Below are 12,533 nucleotides of genomic sequence, written 5' to 3'. Positions count from 1 at the left end.
TTTGGAGCATTTGGAGCAGGGCACTAACAGAACAGACCCCAGCAGACAACCTAACATCTGCCCTCCCTGCAGCTCTGTGCTCTGCTTATCGCTTCTGTAAGCAGTAATACTTACAAAGAGATAAAAACCTTATTTCTTTATGGAGAATGATTTCCCATAATGGAAGCAAAGAGAAAGCAAAGAGGCATAAGAAAGTGATAGTTCTAGGCTAGGTATGGTGGCTCATGCCTGTGATCCCAGCACTCCTGAGGTGGGAGGATGGCTTGAGTCTAGCAGTTTGAGACCAGCCTAGGAAATGGAGCAAGACTGTGTCTCTACAAAAAATAAGAAATATTAGCCAGGGATGGTGGTAAGCACCTGTAGTCCCAGCTACTTGGAAGACTGAGATGGGAAAATCACCTGAGCCCAGAAGTCAAGGCTGCAGTGAGCTGTAATTGCTCACTGGGTGACAGAGTGAGACCCTGTCTTAAGAAAAAGAAAGTAATGGTTCTTGGGCAAAAGTTTTATGGAGAAACTAAACAGTATAAGAGGCATTTGTAAATTCAGGGAAGCTTAAAGGTCTTGGGATGTAAAAGTCAAAGGTCTCTTGTGGATCAGGGTTTCTCAGCTTGGGCACTGTGGAAATTTGGGGGCCAAGTCTTTTTTCATGATGGGCGCCTGTCCTGTGCATTGTAGGATGTTTAGTGACATCCCTGGCCTTTGTCCACTAGGTGCCAGTAACAACCTCTCTCCAACCATTAGTGTTCTGACAATCAAAAATGCCTCTAGACACTGCCTACTGTCCTCTGAGGGGCAGAATCACCACTAGTTGACAACCACTGCTGTAGAGAGAGGTACAATGAAATAAGCATGCTCCCAAAAGAAACTTACGAACCTTTAAGAACTTTACAAAGAAATAAATGAAGAGAGAAACTACAGTTAAGAGCAGAAATGGGTAACTGCAGTTGTCTTGCTTTGTTGCAATTTTTTCAGTTCCAAAGCAAGCCCTGTGTGTTTAGTGGGCACTCAGGGAATCCTGCAGGGTAATGTAGGACTTCTCTGCTTTCTGAGGACTGCGGCAGTCCTAGTAAGCATTCAATCCTCTTTACCTTCTGTAAAGGTAATCAGTGAGGGCCAATCACAAGGAGCAGACATAGAGGCAGGAAGCAAATCTGGGCTGAGCCACAGGCTGGGTTAGGAGGGGTTGTGGGGAAGGAAGAGAAAGGAGACCTTCTCTTTTGTTGGTCGTGGGACGGTTCTGTGGGCCAGACTCTGGGAAGTAGTGGCAGAAAGCTGAGGAACAGGCTCTACTGCAGTCTCGATAATGAAGACCAATGCATGCGTCCTAAACTGAGTTACCTCCAATTCTCACCTCTTCCTCTGTGGCTGCACTGGAGGAGGCACAGGCACTGCTCCTTGGGACTGCTGGCCTGCTCTCCTATGCTCTAGAGAGCTCAGTGCAGCATCCCACATGCCTCACCTCCACCCAGTAGCCTCACTCATGGCCTGCATGGGGCAGACGTCACCAGTATCTTTCAACAGCTTCCCTTCTGACAGTTGTCAAAGGAAACAGAAGGCAGCAAAGATGCGGAAGCAATGACTAGGATTTCAGGGTGTGAAACAAGCACTCTCTCCTTCGAAAGCAACCACAACAATCTTGAGCAGGAACCAGCAGGCAGAGGCACCCTCAGTGGCTGACCCTTCTGTCGGGCGTGACCTATGGCATCCTGTATTTTGATCACACGACAACCACCTCAGTTCTGTGTCACTCCTGGTCCTCATAAATGGAGAAACAGACATGCCTGTCCTGAGATCCCTTACGGGGACACGTACCTGTCTGAACCACGTTCCTGTGTTCAGCACTATCCTTGAGAGAGTGGGACATCTGAGCCACCTAGGTGGCTCATCTACTTGTTACAAATATTTTAGGCAGAATAATTCAAGCTAAAGCGAACATCCTTGGAACTCCTGAAGGGGAAAAGAACTCAAAATGAATGGGCAATAAAGAACTAAGGAGAGGCTTTGTCTTGTAAATGACCATGCGCTGAAGCACATGTATGAATTACATGCCCCATTTCTTGGTTTCCCAAGGCAGAGCAGAGTTCTGTTCACATTGTCTTCAGCTGGGGCCAGCAGCAAGTTAGTTCCACAGCCTATCTGAGCTCAGTGACAACAAACTCTTCTGGTCTTACAGAGGACCAAGAATTGTTCCAGGATGGGGGAGTGAAGGAACCCTCAGGAAGCAGGCATCTTCTCCCCTCAGAACACTGACCACTATACCTCCTGTTTGATGCCACATCATCCCTACCCCACCCCACCTCCTCCCTACATCTCTCTTCACCAGCAGGATAAAAGAACACAAGCACTTGTTTATGGCCAATGCCCAGAGCTGGCCCTCTGGGCAACAAATACCCTGAATGAAATAAAACACATAGGAGATGGAGAACAAAAAAGGGCAGAGGGCACTGAAGCTTGCGGGCCTAACTTCCTGATTTCCTGTGGGCACGTAACCTGTGAAAGGACCCCTTAAACAACCGGACACACAAGAAATGGGGACAGGCCGGGCGCGGTGGCTCAAGCCTGTAATCCCAGCACTTTGGGAGGCCGAGACAGGCGGATCACGAGGTCACGAGATCGAGACCATCCTGGCTAACACAATGAAACCCCGTCTCTACTAAAAATACAAAAAAATTAGCCGGGCGTGGTGGCGGCGCCTGTAGTCCCAGCTACTTGGGAGGCTGAGGCAGGAGAATGGCGGGAACCCGGGAGGCGGAGCTTGCAGTGAGCAGAGATCGCGCTACTGCACTCCAGCCTGGGCGACAGAGCGAGACTCTGCCTCAAAAAAAAAAAAAAAAAAAAAAAGAAATGGGGACATATCAAAGTGTTTTCCTTACAAAACTTAGTTACAGGGATGACTCATTTCCTTATCTTTAAGTTTACAGATGTTGTAAGAAAAAGCAGGAACCGTGGTGACTTTTATATTAATAGACAGCATGGAGAGTTCATCGCTGACAGCAGGAGGCTGAGAGCTTTACATAATTCCACAAATGAGAGGGACACTATTCATTCCATTCCAGGGTTCATGAAAGACTTCCCCTGAGAGGCCGGGTGCAGTGGCGCACAGCTGTAATCCTAGCACTTTGGGAGGATGAGGCAGGTGGATCACCTGAGGTCAGGAATTCAAGATCAGCATGACCAACATGGTGAAACCCTGTCTCTACTAAATACAAAAAGTTAGCCAGGCGTGGTGGTGCAAGCCTGTAGTCCCAGCTACTTGAGAGGCTGGGGCAGGAGAATCGCTTGAACCCAGGAGGCGGAGGCAGTGAGCTGACATTGCGCCATTGCACTCTAGCCTGGGCAACCAGAGTGAAACTCTGTCTTAAAAAAAAAAAAAAAAGGCCGGGCGTGGTGGCTCAAGCCTGTAATCCCAGCACTTTGGGAGGCCGAAATGGGTGGATCACAAGGTCAGGAGATCGAGACCATCCTGGCTAACACGGTGAAACCCCGTCTCTACTAAAAATACAAAAAAACTAGCCGGGTGAGGTGGCGGGCGCCTGTAGTCCCAGCTACTCGGGAGGCTGAGGCAGGACAATGGCGTGAACCCGGGAGGCGGAGCTTGCAGTAGGCCGAGATCGCGCCACTGCACTCCAGCCTGGGCGACAGCAAGACTCCGTCTCAAAACAAACAAACAAACAAACAAACAAAAAACCCCTTCCCCTGAGAAATTACAGAGGTGAAGGGTGAAGAAGGTTCCTTTACTGCCACACATGAATGGCACAGGCCCAATAGGAAGACTCTGGAATCAGGAAGGCTTTCTTCCAGCTGTGAAGGAAGTATCTCTAAGACACTTCCTTGTGGAGACACTTCCTTGTCCATCACACCACAATGCTAGTCTGTGAAGCTAGCAGAAAAAGACCAGGGATCCCCAGGCTAGGAAGCTATATACAAGGCAGGGCAGCTGTTGAAGGCAGGTCAAGTTCTAGAAAGAAGACTCTTGGTCAAGTTCTAGAAAGAAGACTCTTGCTACTTAGGGCAGTGCTGCTTTTGCCTGGGATAGTTGGTAACAACCTGAGTCAACCATCTGATTATTCCAACCCTCTGGCTACTTATCCAGACAAGATGGCCCTGTGATGTAACAACTATGACCAATCATATGTTACATAGAGAAGATAAATTGAGTATGTGTTGGGGGCAGCGAGAGGTAACACAGACCTAAGACAGTGAAATCAATCATGCTAGCCGTTCTAATTGCAGAGTCCACCAAACTGTAATTAGAAGTCTTTGTATGCTTTCGCTGCTTCTTACGCCATCCAAGACTATAAAAGTTGTGCAATTTAAAATTCAGTAAAGATCAAAGCGGTTTCCAACTACTGAGATGAGCAAACCCCAGAGTCAACAGCTGTCAATCACTGTTCATCTGAAGGGCAGCACTGCAGGCAAGTGGTAGCCTGGAGATGAACATTATTTATTTATTTATTTATTTTTGAGACGGAGTTTCGCTCCTTTTGCCCAGGCTGGAGTGCAATGGCTCAATCTCAGCTCACTGCAACCTCCGCCTCCCGAGTTCACGTGATTCTCCTGCCTCAGCCTCCCGAGTAGCTGGGATTACAGGCACATGCCACTATGCCTGGCTAATTTTGTATTTTTAATAGAGACAGGGTTTTACCATGTTGGCCAGGCTGGTCTTGAACTCCAGACCTCAGGACATCTGCCCACCTGGGCCTCAAAAAGTGCTGGGATTACAGGTGTGAGCCACCGCGCCTCGCCCAGGATTAACATTACAAACAGCACGGCGATTTTGTTTGGTTTGACCACTCTGACGAACACCTTAAAAAGAGAATAAATCTGACTTACATTCTGAGCCACCAGAGTAGCCATGTAGCCGCTGCCCCATGGAACTCCCCCATCCTGCTTCCACCACTGTTTGCTCAAGCAGCAGCACTCACTAGTCCCATCCCCAGGAAGCAGTGTGCTTTTCTAGAAGCCAGGAACACTTCAGTGAGCAAAAGGTTCTATAAGTCACACTTACGTAGGAAGAATAGAGCTCCCCGGTCTCTGTAATTTCACCCGCCATTTCCAAAAGTGAGGAAGGGCTGGCAGCCGAGGTTCCTTAGGTGGAGGGGCGGCGGCTGCTGCAGCTCCTTAAAACAAAAGAGCGGAGTTCACCTGTCGGATGGACTGAGATAGGGGTGGGAGGAGGCTTGTAGACTTCCCCCACCACCTCTGGTTCTTTTATCACAGACACTTAGGGCCTCAGTATCTGTCACAAGACTCAACCCCGAGGGAGGGGTCACCCTGGATGACAGAAATCTGGACGATTTCTTCTAACTTTTCCCTTGCTGTGCATGGCACTGCTCTGTGCCCAGCACGGATGTTTTCAATGCTGCTCGGAGTGCAAGTGATTGAAGGGGCCTCTAAAGCCACTAAGTCTCACTCACCACAAGAGCCCCCTTTCCACGCTCTGGGGTGGTTATCCCCATTTAATTCCAGGAACCAGGAGCTCAGTACCACACAGGGGAGCCCAAGGAACTGTCTGCCGCCTCTGCCTAGGGCAGGGAGCTGGGGGCTTTCCTACATTACCCCTCCAACCCCACTCAAGGCCCTAAGGCCTTCTTTTCTTAACGGGGCCTCCACTCCCTGGCCCAACCTACTCTCTTAGGGTTCCCCACCCTCAAAGCTCCCTCTTTTCTCAAGAGCCCCACTCCCAGACTCTCCCTCTCTCTGCCTCCTGGAGGAGTCCCGAGTCTGATGCAGCCCCGCCCCGCCCCAACCTATCCCATCCCGTCCAGTCCTCTCTCGCCCGTCCCGACCCGACCCGACCCGACCCGACACGACACCTGCAGCACAGCCAGCTCCGAAGCCACCACCTCCCGCCGGTAGGCTGCTGCCGGCGCCAGCTGTCCCGCACCAGCGTCCGCGGCGCGCATGCGCCCGCCCCGCAGCCCACCTTCCTCGGGCGCGCTGATTGGGCGCCTCGCGGGGGCGGGACCGGGATTGGGGCAAGGCGGCTGCCGTCAGCATGGCGGAAGTGGGCGGGGCGCGCTGTCACGCGCATGCGGGAGGGGCGGCAGCCGGTCGGGCCTGGGACAGTGGCTGGTTGGAGGAGGTGGATCACCCCTTCTGCAGTGGACGACTTCGTCGGTGGTGGGTGGGTGTGAGCTTGGCAGTACCCGGGTCCGCGTGGTTGGAGGGTCGAGGAGAGTGGTCTAGAACGCCACTTAAAGGGGAGGGCCTGAGACTAAGCCCGCCTTACCCTGAAGTGGTCGGGGGCGGGGAGGAGGGAGTGGGCAGAGCCCCGTGGGGTGGTCGCCACGGTGAGGTTGGAAGCAGGTTTAAGGCAGGGCTGAAAGTTGACTCTGGGTTGGAATCCCTGGACTGGGGCAAGTAATGGGAGCTCTGGAGATAAGGCTTGGTACTTGGTGCTTGGGTTTGAGGAATCGAAGTTCTGGGGAGTGGACGGAAGGAACCGGCAGAAACGGAGCCCAGGCTTGGCCCCCTGGGGTGGGAGTCAAAGATTGTTTAATTATCCTTAACCAGCCCGGTTCTCTTTCTTGCAAGAATTTTTGGAGTCTGTATTCTCTGGAGTGTCTGGAAGGAACGAATGACGTAAGTCAACTTAGCCCCAGCAGGAACGCCGGAGCGCCCACCCAAAGTTAGAGGAAATTCAGGGTCCTGAAGTCTTTGCTCTCCCTATCTGCATGCAGGCTGCTACCATGAGGTTGAATCAGAACACCATGCTGCTGGGGAAGAAGGTGGTACTTGTACCCTACACCTCGGAGCATGTGCCCAGGTATCTTTCCTGCTTGACATAGGGCGCGTAGCAGCATCCAGAGCTATGTAAGGTACAGCCCCAGTCTCAGGGCTGTTTCCCCTAAGAAGAAACATTGGTTGTGAGAAATAACTACATATGAGGGGGGAAAAAAAAGGCTGGGTGCCCTGGCTGACGCCTGTAATCCCAGGACTTTGGGAGGCTGTGGCAGGAGGATCACTTGAGCCCAGGAGTTCGAGACCAGCTTGGGTAACATAGCGAGACCTCGTCTCTACAAAAAATATAAAAATTAGTCAGGCATGGTTGTTCACAGCTGTAGTCCCAGCTACTAGGGAGGCTGAGGTGGGAGGATTGCCTGAGCCCAGGAGCTGAAGACTGCGGTGAGCTGTGATTGCACCACAGTACTCCAGCCTGAGTGACAGAGCAAGAACCTGTCTCAAAAAAAAAAAAAAGCCGGCACGGTGGCTGGCACCTGTAACCCCAGCACTTTGGGAGGCTGAGGCGGGCGGATTATGAGGCCAGGAGTTCGAGACCAGCCTGGTCAACATGATGAAACGCCGTCTCTATTAAAAATACAAAAAATTAGCAAGACTTGGTGGCAGGCACCTGTAATCCCAGCTACTCGGGAGGCTGAGGCAGGAGAATCGCTTGAACCAGGGAGTCGGAGGTTGCAGTGAGCCAGGATCACACTGCTGCACTCCAGTCTGGGCAACAGAGCGAGACTCCGTCTCAAAAAAAGAAAAAAAAAAAAAAGGCCGGGTGTCTCACTCTTGTAATCTCAGCACTTTGGGAGGCTGAGGCAGTTGGATCACGAGGTCAGGAGTTCGAGATCAGCCTGGCCAACATGATGAAACCCTGTCTTTAAGAAAACTCAAAAAAATTAGCTGGGCTTGGTAGCAGGCACCTGTAATCCCAGCTGCTTGGGAGGGTGAGGCAGGAGAATTGCTTGTACCAGGGAGGGGGAGGTTGCGGTGAGCCGAGATCACACCACTGCACTCCAGCCTAGATAACAGAGCAAGACTCTGTCTCAAAAAAAAAAAAAAAAAAAGAAAGAAAAGAAAAAAGGCTGGGCGCAGTGGCTCAGGCCTGTAATCCCAGCACGAGAGGCTGAGGTGGGCAGATCACAAGGTCAGGAGATCGAGACCATCCTGGCTAATACGGTGAAACCACGTCTCTACTAAAAATATAAAAAAATTAGCTGGGCATGGTGGCGGGCACCTGTAGTCCCTAATACTTGGGAGGCTGAGGCAGGAGAATGGCGTGAACCCAGGAGGCAGAGCTTGCAGTGAGCCAAGATCGCGCCACTGCACTCCAGCCTGGGTGATGGAGACTCCATCTCAGGAAAAAAAAAAAAAAGAGACCAGCCTGACCAACATGGAGAAACCCCGTCTCTACTAAAAATACAAAAACATTAGCTGGGTGTGGTGGCACATGCCTGTGATCCCAGCCTGGGCAACAAGAGTGAAACTCCGTCTCACAAAAAAAAAAAAAATTAAAAAAGAAAAAAAAAAATAGCAGAAGCTAGGGACTGTGACTTCCTTGGAAGGAGCTGCCCATCCTCTTCCCTTTCTTTCTCTAGCTTTCTTTTTGGCCTTTCAGCAAGGAATTGCTTTATGTAAACTAAAATGTGTAAGAAAAAGAAATTGTCTTTTCGCCTAATCATAAATTAGTGATGTTTCCCTGGTGCCAGGGATTATGTTCCGTTCTTGGAGACTTAACGTTAGCTTGTCCTTAAACTCTGAGCTGATGAGTTGTGATATCTACCATTTGAAAGGCCAGGACCGAGTCCTGATGGGATTCCTCTGGGGGCAGTTGGCACATGGCTGGTAGATTGGGGTAGGGGTGCTGTAGCTGGGTATTCTCTACTTGTAGTGTTCGGTTTGAGGGTTCCTGGTGCCCTAACTTTGTGGGGATCTGTCCAGCCGCCTTTGTTGAGGTCAGCTTGCCATATACTTCCCCTTCTGGAATGTGAAGAATGTTTGGTTTCAGACTGCTCCTCCGCACTGATCCGAGACAGGATAGGAAGTTGGACAGATAGAACTGACTCCTCCTGCTGTTCTCGTGTAAGACTAGCTTGCTTCTGGGTCTTGTGCCCGTGGCCCCTGCCTTAGGAGCAGTCATAACCGTTTGGGTCTTCTTTGAGCCCTATGTTAGCCCTGTGGGGTTCTGGACCCTCACATTATAAGGTGTCAGACATATGCCTCTGAATGAGTCCTCCATGTCTAAGGTCACCCCTCTGTCCCAGCAGGTATCACGAGTGGATGAAATCAGAGGAGCTGCAGCGTTTGACAGCCTCAGAGCCGCTGACCCTGGAGCAGGAGTATGCCATGCAGCGCAGCTGGCGGGAAGATGCAGACAGTGAGGAGTGCCCCCCACTCTCCCTAGCCCTGGTACTAGGAGGGCTGATCCACAGTCAGTCTCCAGGTTCCCTCCCTTTCCCAGTCCCGGCTACAGAAGTTTTGTGAAAAGCCTGAAAGGTGCTGGAACTCCTGTATTCTCATGCCCCTGAAGCCAGTCCCTGTGGCTGACCCTTCTGTCCTCTTCCCCATGCACTGCGTTGGGCTTGGAAGGATTTAGAGAAAGTAGGGCTGTAAATTTCCGCCCTGCCCCTCACATCCCTCACCACAGCCTAGTGTGGTGACCGTGCTCCTCTGTCTTCCCTGCTGTCTTAGAATTTGGTTGCTAGTTGGAGAGGCTTTTTCTGTAGGAGGCAGATTTGGACTTTTGTAATGAGCTGAAGGAAGCTCTGGGACCCCCTCTTCTCCTGGCAGACTCAGAGATGCTGGTGTTCTGCAGTGCTCTGGTTTGGGTGGGAATACCATCCTCTCTTCTCTCCTCTGGGAAGTGTGTGTGATAGCCCTGTCACCTCCTCCTCAGAGTGTACCTTCATTGTGCTGGATGCCGAGAAGTGGCAGGCCCAGCCAGGCGCCACCGAAGAGAGTTGCATGGTGGGAGATGTGAACCTCTTCCTCACAGATCTAGAAGACCCCACCTTGGGGGAGATCGAGGTCATGATTGCAGGTTTGTTTCACCTAGCCCTGCCTTCCCCCAACTCTTGGCTGTCAGATATGCTGACCCTGAGCCTGCAGAGGCCGCATAGGGTGGGCACTCACAGGGCTCACTGGGAGGCTCCATGTTGGTGAGCCCAGGGCCTGGCTGGGCAGCCTGCCCACCTAGCCCCCCTCAGCCTGGTGGTACACCCTCAGGCACATCACTTTACTCCTTGTGCTTAGGCGTGAACTTAACCCTTGGTATGGGGTACATTCAAGGATGGTCAGTCCCATACTTGGGGTGGGCTGGGGACCCTCAGAAAATAAATGGTCTTCTCTGGAGCATCTTGTCATATTACAGGGGGAGGCTCTCCTGTTTCTGCTCCTTCTTGGTCCTCAGTTTCCCCCAAGTGGCTACTGACTATCCCCGTGAAGCAGCATACTGACTCCATGAGGTAAAGGAGTCAGCTTTAAAGTCAAATTGCTGGGTTGCAAGCTGTGAGGCCTTTCGCACTTCTCTGTGCTTGTTTCCTCGTCTGCAGAATGGTCATGATAGTAGCAACTTCAGAGTTGTTGAGAATTAAATGAGATGGTGTCTGTCAAGTGCCCACACTGGAGCCTGGCACATGGCATCAGTGCCGCTCCTGTTGTTTCTCCTAGAGCCCAGCTGCAGGGGTAAGGGCCTTGGCACTGAGGCCGTTCTTGCGATGCTGTCTTACGGTAAGAAAGTGTGAGCAGACAATGCGGGAAGTGGCCAGGCCCCATGTGAACCTTGTTCAGGTCTGAGGGTTGGGGGCAGGTGAAGGTTCCTCCTCTGCAGCTTGGGACAGGAGGGGTGGGGGTAGGCGCCTCCTTACTTGCCCCTCTCTCATCTCTGCGAGGAGTGACCACACTAGGTCTGACCAAGTTTGAGGCTAAAATTGGGCAAGAAAATGAACCAAGCATCCGGATGTTCCAGAAACTTCACTTTGAGCAGGTAAGGATGTCCTTGGGCAGAGTGGGGCCTAGACCTGGGTGGTGGGCCTGGTGGTGTTAATACTGTAACTAAGCAGGCTTTGTTCTCTCTGGCTCACGTAGGTAGCTGCGAGCAGCGTTTTTCAGGAGGTGACCCTCCGACTGACAGTGAGTGAGTCCGAGCATCAGTGGCTTCTGGAGCAGACCAGCCACGTGGAAGAGAAGCCTTACAGAGATGGGTCGGCAGAGCCCTGCTGATGGCTGGGCCTTGTGGGCAGCCACCCTGTGTGAGCAGGGTGTTGGGCCCACGCACTCCAAAGACCAGAGCCCTGCACTGGGAGAGTGCTCCTGGCCCAGCCCCAGGCTGGGAATCACCTTTCGGGGCCCTTCAGACTGTGGCGGGGCTTGCTGTGGCCTCCCTCCAGCTGGCGGTGTGGCTGAGCAGACTCCAGGGCCAGGGCCAGGGCCAGTTCCCTTCTCCCCTCCTGGCCAAAGCCAGACCCAGACTCTAGGAAACTGGCATGGAGGGCAGGAATCCATGGGAGATGTTGGGATGAAGGTGGGAGCTGGAGGTGCAGGGGTACCTGGAGCATGGATGGGAGTGGAGAGACCTTTCTCCTTGGAGGCCAGAGGTGCTGCCCTGGCTGGGAGTGAAGCTCCAGGCATGGCCAGCTTTCCTAGTTTTCCCATTTAGTCTGTATCAAGAGCTACCAGGAGGCCCAGCCTCCGTGTCTACTCAAGGGCAGCTTGGTTCTCTTGTCCTGCAGAAGCAGGCTGCTGTGACCCTGGGAGCTTGACCCGGGAACAACAGGTGGTCCAGAGAGAGTGTGGCCTGGCCCCTCAACCTAGCGTCCCTCCTCCTCTCTCCTGGAGCCAGGCTTGAGTTTAAAGGCATTAGTGTTGGATACAGCTCCTTGTGGCCGGAGAACACCCCTCTGTTGATGAAGCTCAGGGTGCACTGAGGAAGCAGAGGCCCCTTGGGGTGCCCTCCTGAAGACAGCGTCAGGCCATCAGCTATGTCCCTCTGGTGCTCTCACATCTGCTCTTCACCCTGCACCTCTAGGAGCAGCTGCACCTGACTGGCCACGTGGGGGCAGTGGAGGCACAAGCTCAGGGTGGCCGGGCTACCTGGCACCCACGGCTTACAAAGTAGAGCTGGCCCAGTCTCCCTCCACCTGAGGGGGGCACTCTGACTCCTAACAGTCTTCCATGCCCTGCCATCATCTGGGGTGGCTGTCAAGAAAGGCCAGGCATGCTTTCAAAACACAACCACAGGAGGCTTGCAGGGTATTTTCCAGGCAGGGAAACAGTCTTAGATAAGTAAGGTGACTTGCCTAAGGCCTCCGAGCCCCCTTGATCCTGGAGTCTCACACCAGACTGCGTGTGAAAAACTGAAACTGAAAACATGCCTCAGTATAAAACGAACATCATAAAATGAACGTGTTGTTTGCCGTGGCTCCCTTCGTTCCACGTGTACCTCAGCAATGGGAGTTCCCTCGAGGCCACCCATTCCTTCCACCAGTCTTCAGGTTAATGAAGAGTCAAAGGTCCCCCAGGGCTTCCCCATCTGGCAGATGAGGTAGGGAGGGGCCCCTCCACAACCCCTGTCAGGGGGAATCTGTCAGGGGCCAAAGGGTAGAAGCAAGGGAATCTGTCAGGGGTCAAAGGGTAGAAGCAAGGGAATCTGTCAGGGGTCAAAGGGTAGAAGCAAGGGTGGGGTGGGGACAGGTCAGCTGAACAGGGCGCTGTTGTGATAAGGGTTTTGGATGGTTCCTCTAACAAGGAACAGATGGCCAGATAGTGACTGGTCTGCGGACACGGCCCACTCCCTGATTCCAGAT

General features: G+C 52.5%; 2 protein-coding genes across 18 annotated transcripts in view; one reads left to right on the top strand and one right to left on the bottom strand.

Moving 5' to 3' along the window:
- TMEM104 (transmembrane protein 104) overlaps positions 1 to 5,912 on the bottom strand; it is a 64,051-nt gene extending 58,139 nt beyond the window's left edge. For 2 of the 3 annotated variants that reach the window (XM_025363688.1, XM_025363686.1), the window contains exons 1-2: positions 5,817 to 5,911; positions 5,009 to 5,120 (exon numbers count right to left, since the gene is read on the bottom strand). In XM_025363688.1, coding sequence (XP_025219473.1) covers positions 5,009 to 5,053 — 45 coding nt within the window. In that variant the 5' untranslated portion in view covers positions 5,054 to 5,120; positions 5,817 to 5,911. Of the gene's footprint in view, positions 1 to 5,008; positions 5,121 to 5,816 lie in introns of all 3 variants that reach the window. The other variant, XM_025363687.1, reaches the window with a different exon arrangement.
- Positions 5,913 to 5,968: 56 nt separating this feature from the next.
- Positions 5,969 to 12,131, top strand: NAT9 (N-acetyltransferase 9 (putative)). 15 transcript variants are annotated; one of them, XM_025363415.1, is made up of 8 exons: positions 6,056 to 6,127; positions 6,538 to 6,585; positions 6,684 to 6,769; positions 8,994 to 9,106; positions 9,626 to 9,769; positions 10,399 to 10,458; positions 10,620 to 10,714; positions 10,816 to 12,131. In XM_025363415.1, the coding sequence occupies exons 3-8, from the start codon at positions 6,693 to 6,695 to the stop codon at positions 10,948 to 10,950; spliced, it is 624 nt and encodes a 207-aa protein (XP_025219200.1). In that variant the 5' UTR covers positions 6,056 to 6,127; positions 6,538 to 6,585; positions 6,684 to 6,692; the 3' UTR covers positions 10,951 to 12,131. The 15 variants fall into 15 exon arrangements, with proteins under 15 accessions (XP_025219191.1, XP_025219192.1, XP_025219189.1 ...); XM_025363406.1 differs by having other exon boundaries at positions 5,969 to 6,127; positions 6,538 to 6,769; XM_025363407.1 differs by lacking the exon at positions 6,538 to 6,585 and having other exon boundaries at positions 5,975 to 6,123.
- Positions 12,132 to 12,533: the final 402 nt, after the last annotated feature.

This window comes from Theropithecus gelada, chromosome 16 (genome assembly GCF_003255815.1).
Source record: "Theropithecus gelada isolate Dixy chromosome 16, Tgel_1.0, whole genome shotgun sequence".
Taxonomy (NCBI): domain Eukaryota; kingdom Metazoa; phylum Chordata; class Mammalia; order Primates; family Cercopithecidae; genus Theropithecus; species Theropithecus gelada.
This window is presented reverse-complemented; position numbering and strand designations above follow the sequence as displayed.

Coding starts and splice junctions, on each gene's coding strand:
- NAT9 (XM_025363400.1), top strand. CDS start 5,999: ATGGCGGAAGTGGGCGGGGCGCGCTGTCACGCGCATGCGGGAGGGGCG. Junction 6,128..6,683: donor GACGACTTCGTCGGTGGTGG/GTGGGTGTGAGC, acceptor ATCTGCATGCAG/GCTGCTACCATGAGGTTGAA. Junction 10,715..10,815: donor AGAAACTTCACTTTGAGCAG/GTAAGGATGTCC, acceptor TGGCTCACGTAG/GTAGCTGCGAGCAGCGTTTT.